Raw genomic sequence first — 6000 nt, 5'->3', positions numbered from 1 at the left:
CTACTTGAAAGGACACTGTAGAGAGGTTGGTGCTGGTCTCTTCTCACAGGTCATTAGTGACAGAACGAGAGGGAACGGCTTCAAGCTCCAACAGGGGAGGTTTAGATTGAACATTAGGAAGGAATTTTTCACCCAAAGAGTGGTCGGGCGTTGGAACAGGCTGCCCAGGGAGGGGGGGGAGTCCCCATCCCTGGCTGTGTTTAAGGGCCGTTTAGATGCAGTGCTGAGGGACATGGTGTAGGGGAGGACTTTGTAGAGTAGGGGAGATGGTTGGACTCGATGATCCCAAGGGTCTCTTCCAACCTCAATGATTCTATGATTCTGGTGTTCCCCTCTCACTGTGCAGTTTATCAGGCAGATATGTCTCTTGGTATATTCTGCTGTGTGATGTGCACACGTGTTAGATCAGCCTCTGGTGCTGGTTACTCCTTGCACGCCCTGTTGTGAATTACAGTGTGAGACTGTAGGAGGCTTCTTGATCTGTGTCCTTTTCTCTCCACGTAGTCCAGAGGTCAATGCGAGACTGACACGAGAAGTAAATCTAAGATTTGTCCAAATCATGTTTACACAGAGAAAATACATTTTCGGTACTAAATTATTTTTATGGAGAATGTGGAACTAGTAACGTGGCCTAGTTTTAATAAGCAAGAGCAACAGTAACACAAAAAAGCACATTGAAATTGCCTTAAGGAGACTTCAAACTAAGCTCAGTTTCGGGTATTGTGTTGTGCTGGGGAGCAGCGCAGGAGATTTTCTTTTCGAAGGCAATTTGTTCTGATCTTGACTATATTTTATGTCTCAGAGACCTGGGGCTTTTGCCATCTACCTGGAGCCGTGGCACTTGGACATCTTTGAGTTTCTTGACCTAAAGAAGAACACTGGGAAAGAGGAGCAGCGAGCCAGGGACCTCTTCTTTGCCCTCTGGATTCCTGATCTCTTCATGAAGCGAGTTGAAACCAACCAGGTGAGAACCTTGATTGGCGCAGAATGGGTCTGTTAATGGAGAACCAGGTGATGAACCCTGAGATTAAATTTGTGAACGGTTCCAGAGCTCTCTTCTGAGCAGCAAAGGAGCTTCTTGAAGGAACTGCTGCACCTTATTGAGAACTTGGCTGTGCTGGTAGAGAATGGACTTGTGGAACTCCAGTGAGACACTTTGCTTCAGTGCTGAATCTCAGACTTCTGTGCTGATACCACTAACACTAAATTTTTAATCTGGAATTTCCTTAAAGCATCACCTTGATTGGCGCAGAATGGGTCTGTTAATGGAGAACCAGGTGATGAACCCTGAGATTAAATTTGTGAACGGTTCCAGAGCTCTCTTCTGAGCAGCAAAGGAGCTTCTTGAAGGAACTGCTGCACCTTATTGAGAACTTGGCTGTGCTGGTAGAGAATGGACTTGTGGAACTCCAGTGAGACACTTTGCTTCAGTGCTGAATCTCAGACTTCTGTGCTGATACCACTAACACTAAATTTTTAATCTGGAATTTCCTTAAAGCATCAACATCTTCTCAGTAAATTGATCATCATAAGGCTGCTTGTATTTGCTGTAAAATGGGCTGTGGCTTGAGAGCCGGTCATTTCAAGACAAAAAATGCGATTTGGTCATCAATGTTCATGTAAGTAATTTTTCAATCTGACTAGTCTGATGGACATCTTCCCCACATCTGCTGGGAGAGGTGGTGCCTGGTTTCTCAGGATGGTAAACAGGAGAACCTGTTTAGAAAGGCCTGCAGTGACAGGACGAGGGGCAATGGCTTCAAGCTGGAGGGGAACAGATTTAGATTGGAGATTAGAAGGGGGTTCTTTACTGTGAGGGTGGTGGAGCACTGGAACAGGTTGCCCAGGGAGGTGGTTGAGGCCCCTTCCCTGGAGATATTCAAGGAGAGGCTCGACGAGGCCCTGGGCAACCTGGTCTAGTTGGGGGTGTCCCTGCTGACTGCGGGGGGGTGGGACTAGATGGCCTTTGGAGGTCCCTTCCAGCCTGGACAACTCTATGATTCTATGATTCTATGGTAAGTGCAGTTTCTGGGTTCCTGTTTACAGCAGGATGTGCTGATGAAGCTGAGACTTTAATTAACAGGGTGCTGAAAAATATTCAAGAGAAAGTATTTCCCTTTTTACAGGACTGGTCCCTAATGTGTCCCAATGAGTGTCCTGGCCTGGATGAGGTTTGGGGAGAGGAATTTGAGAAACTGTACGAAAGGTAAGAGAAGTGAATGGATTTTCAAGTGGTGGTGATCCCTTCAAAGAACTGCCCTGCAGAGAGGAACCTGATGAAATTCAACAAGGGGAAGTCCAGGGTCCTGCACTGGGGGAGGAATAACCCCATGGACCAGGACAGGTTGGGGGGGACCTACTGGAAAGCAGCTCTGTAGAGAGGGACTCTGTAGAGAGGGATCTGGGAGTCCTGGTGGGCAACAGAATGACCATGAGCCACCAACATAACCTGTGGCTAAGAAGGCCAATGGCATCCTGGGGGTCATCAAGAAGAGCGTGGCCAGCAGGTAGAGGGAGGTCATCCTGCCCTTCTACTCTGCCCTGCCCTGGGGAGGCCCCAGCTGAAGCACTGGGACCAGTTCTGGGCCCCCCAGTTCCAGAAGGACAGGGAACTGCTGGAGAGGGGACAGCAGAGGCTGTGAGGATGATGAGGGACTGGAGCATCTCTCTGCTGAGGAAAGGCTGAGGGACCTGGGGCTTTTTAGTCTGGAGAAGAGAAGGCTGAGGAGGGATCTGATCAACGCCTCTAAATCCTTCAAGGGTGGGTGTCAGGAGGATGGGGCTGGTCTTTTTTCAGTGGTGCCCAGGGACAGGACAAGAGGAAATGGGCACAAACTTGACCATAAGAAGTTCCACCTGGACATGAGGAGGAACTTCTTTGCTGTGAGGGTGGCAGAGCCCTGGCAGAGACTGCCCAGAGAGGTGGTGGAGTCTCCTTCTCTGGAGACATTCAAACCCACCTGGACATGTTACTGTGGAACCTGCTGAGGGTGGACCTGCTCTGGCAGGAGGTTGGGCTGGGTGGTCTCTAGAGGTCCCTGCCAACCCATATTATTCTGTGATTCTGTCTTTCCCTGCTGGTTTTGGAGAGCCTGGGAATTACTCATCACTCTCTACAACTTCGTGAAAGGACACTGTAGAGAGGTTGGTGCTGGTCTCTTCTCGCAGGTCATTAGTGACAGAACGAGAGGGAACGGCTTCAAGCTCCAACAGGGGAGGTTTAGATTGAACATTAGGAAGGAATTTTTCACCCAAAGAGTGGTCGGGCATTGGAACAGGCTGCCCAGGGAGGGGGTGGAGTCCCCATCCCTGGCTGTGTTTAAGGGCCGTTTAGATGCAGTGCTGAGGGACATGGTGTAGGGGAGGACTTTGTAGAGTAGGGGAGATGGTTGGACTCGATGATCCCAAGGGTCTCTTCCAACCTGAACAATTCTATGATTCTAATGTGTGCCCTTGTTGCAGTTACGAGAAGCAAGGCCGTGTCCGCAGGGTGGTGAAGGCCCAGCAGCTCTGGTACGCCATCATCGAGTCGCAGACGGAGACCGGCACGCCCTACATGCTCTACAAAGACTCCTGCAACCGAAAGAGCAACCAGCAGAACTTGGGGACCATCAAATGCAGCAACCTGTGTACAGAAATAGTGGAGTACACCAGCAAAGATGAGGTAAGTGGAGGTCAGGAGCCTGGAGCACGTAGGAAACCTGTGGCTGCTCCTCCTGCAGATTCCTAGAGTACGTCTGGCTGTTGGTTGGCGAAGGGAATGGGTAGCTATGAAAATTCTGGGAATGTTCTCAGTCTGTGTGGATTCCTTCTTCTTTCAACTCCCATGGAGGATTTCATAGAATCATAGAATTGCCCAGGCTGGAAGGGACCTCCAAGGGTCATCTAGTCTGACCCCCCCACAGTCAGCAGGGACACCCCCAACTAGACCAGGTTGCCCAGGGCCTCGTCGAGCCTCACCTTGAATATCTCCAGGGATGGGGCCTCAACCACCTCCCTGGGCAACCTGTTCCAGTGCTCCACCACCCTCCCAGTGAAGAACCCTCTCCTCGTCTCCAATTTGGTACAAAACCCACCACTGAACTCACTTTGAACCGCTGAAAGCTTGAGGGAGAAGTGAGCTCTTTGCCTTGCTGGTGGCTGATGTCAGCATCTCTGTGGCCAATGAGTTACTAAAACCATCCCTCTCCTACCCCAAGATTTAACATTTCAGCATCAATCCCCCGGAGTTCCCTGTGTATTACCCTAATCGTGGTACTTTGTGGCTCTGCTGGGCTTGAGCCGCAGCGTTACTCACAAAGGCGAAGGAAGGACCTGGAAAGATGACAGTTGGTCAGCAGGGACACCCCCAACTAGACCAGGTTGCCCAGGGCCTCGTCGAGCCTCTCCTTGAATATCTCCAGGGATGGGGCCTCAACCACCTCCCTGGGCAACCTGTTCCAGTGCTCCACCACCCTCCCAGTGAAGAACCCTCTCCTCGTCTCCAATTTGGTACAAAACAAAATACCCACCACTGAACTCACTTTGAACCGCTGAAAGCTTGAGGGAGAAGTGAGCTCTTTGCCTTGCTGGTGGCTGATGTCAGCATCTCTGTGGCCAATGAGTTACTAAAACCATCCCTCTCCTACCCCAAGATTTAACATTTCAGCATCAATCCCCCGGAGTTCCCTGTGTATTACCCTAATCGTGGTACTTTGTGGCTCTGCTGGGCTTGAGCCGCAGCGTTACTCACAAAGGCGAAGGAAGGACCTGGAAAGATGACAGTTGGGACAAGATGATCTTGAAGGTCCCTTCCAACCTAGAAGATTCTGTGATTCTGTGAAATGAGTTAGTGCTAATTGAGCGTGGGCAGTTCCTGGTGCAGTAAAGCTCTTGAGGCTCTTCTAACTGAAAGTACCAGTTTCTACTGCCTGAGCAGCCAGTAGTTGTTCTTGAGCTCACGTTCTTTGACATATAGGACAAGAGGAAACAGCCTCAAGTTGTGCCAAAGGAGGTTGAGGATGGAGCTTGGGAAGAATTTCTTCCTGGAAAGGGTTGGAAGCCTTGGCAGAGGCTGCCCAGGGCAGGGGTGGAGTCCCCATCCCTGGAGGGATTTGGGAGCCGGGCAGAGGTGGTGCTGAGGGACATGGGTCAGTGGTGGGTTTGTCAGTGGTGGGTTGATGGTTGGACTCCATGGTTTGAAAGGTCCCTTCCAACCTCCACCATTCTATGATTCTTAAAATCCTGAGTATTCTCAAGGAGATGGAGAGCCATCTTGCCTGCCTGCACTCTAGGAGAAATTGTAGCTTACTTCTTTCAATTCTCCTGGAGTTGGAAATAATATAGTGTTAAAAAAAAGGCTCTAATATAGGCTGGATGTCACTGAGATCAGCTGCTGGTTCTGGCAACACAAGAAAAGGTTGGGTTTAGTTTCTGGAAGGATGGCTTATGGGCAACAGGGTTGACCAGGCCAGAGAATTGAATTAATATATAGATACTGATATCTGCTAAAGATTTTGAATTATTGTTACCGTTTTTGCAACTCAAGAAAGCAGAGAAATGAGGAGTGTGTTTTTCCAGCCTTGTATGCTGTTTGCTTCTTTGTGTCCATGTAGTTTGGGCAGGGAGCATGCTCTGGGACTGAAATAGTGGTTTTTTTCTTGCATGTAGAGGTGGCTGATGTGCCTGTTCTCACTGTGTTTTCTCCCCAGGTTGCGGTTTGTAATTTGGCCTCCATAGCCCTGAACATGTACGTCACCTCGGAGCACACCTACGATTTCCAGAAGCTGGCTGAGGTCACCAAAGTTATTGTCCGAAACCTGAACAAAATCATTGACATCAACTACTACCCCGTGCCAGAGGTGAGTGCTCCACTGAGATGGTCTGGGCTGACAGAGTCTGGGGACAACGGGCCTGTTGTCCTGTAGGGATCCCAGTTCAGTCCTTGGGCAGAATGAGCCAGTGAGGGATTTTGTAGATCTGTTTTTGGCAAAGAGTAGTCCATACAAGTCTTATGAGGAG

The 6000-nt window shown here is 49.7% G+C and overlaps 1 protein-coding gene across 1 annotated transcript in view; it reads left to right on the top strand.

Annotated features, from left to right (window-relative positions):
- RRM1 (ribonucleotide reductase M1) overlaps positions 1-6000 on the top strand; it is a 34751-nt gene that overhangs the window by 14935 nt on the left and 13816 nt on the right. Inside the window, exons 10-13 of the mRNA XM_014954030.1 lie at positions 803-964; positions 2127-2206; positions 3463-3664; positions 5691-5840. Coding sequence (XP_014809516.1) covers positions 803-964; positions 2127-2206; positions 3463-3664; positions 5691-5840 — 594 coding nt within the window. The remainder of the gene's footprint in view (positions 1-802; positions 965-2126; positions 2207-3462; positions 3665-5690; positions 5841-6000) is intronic.

Source organism: Calidris pugnax, unplaced genomic scaffold (assembly GCF_001431845.1).
Source record: "Calidris pugnax isolate Ruff unplaced genomic scaffold, ASM143184v1 scaffold234, whole genome shotgun sequence".
NCBI classification, from domain to species: Eukaryota; Metazoa; Chordata; class Aves; order Charadriiformes; family Scolopacidae; genus Calidris; species Calidris pugnax.
This window is presented reverse-complemented; position numbering and strand designations above follow the sequence as displayed.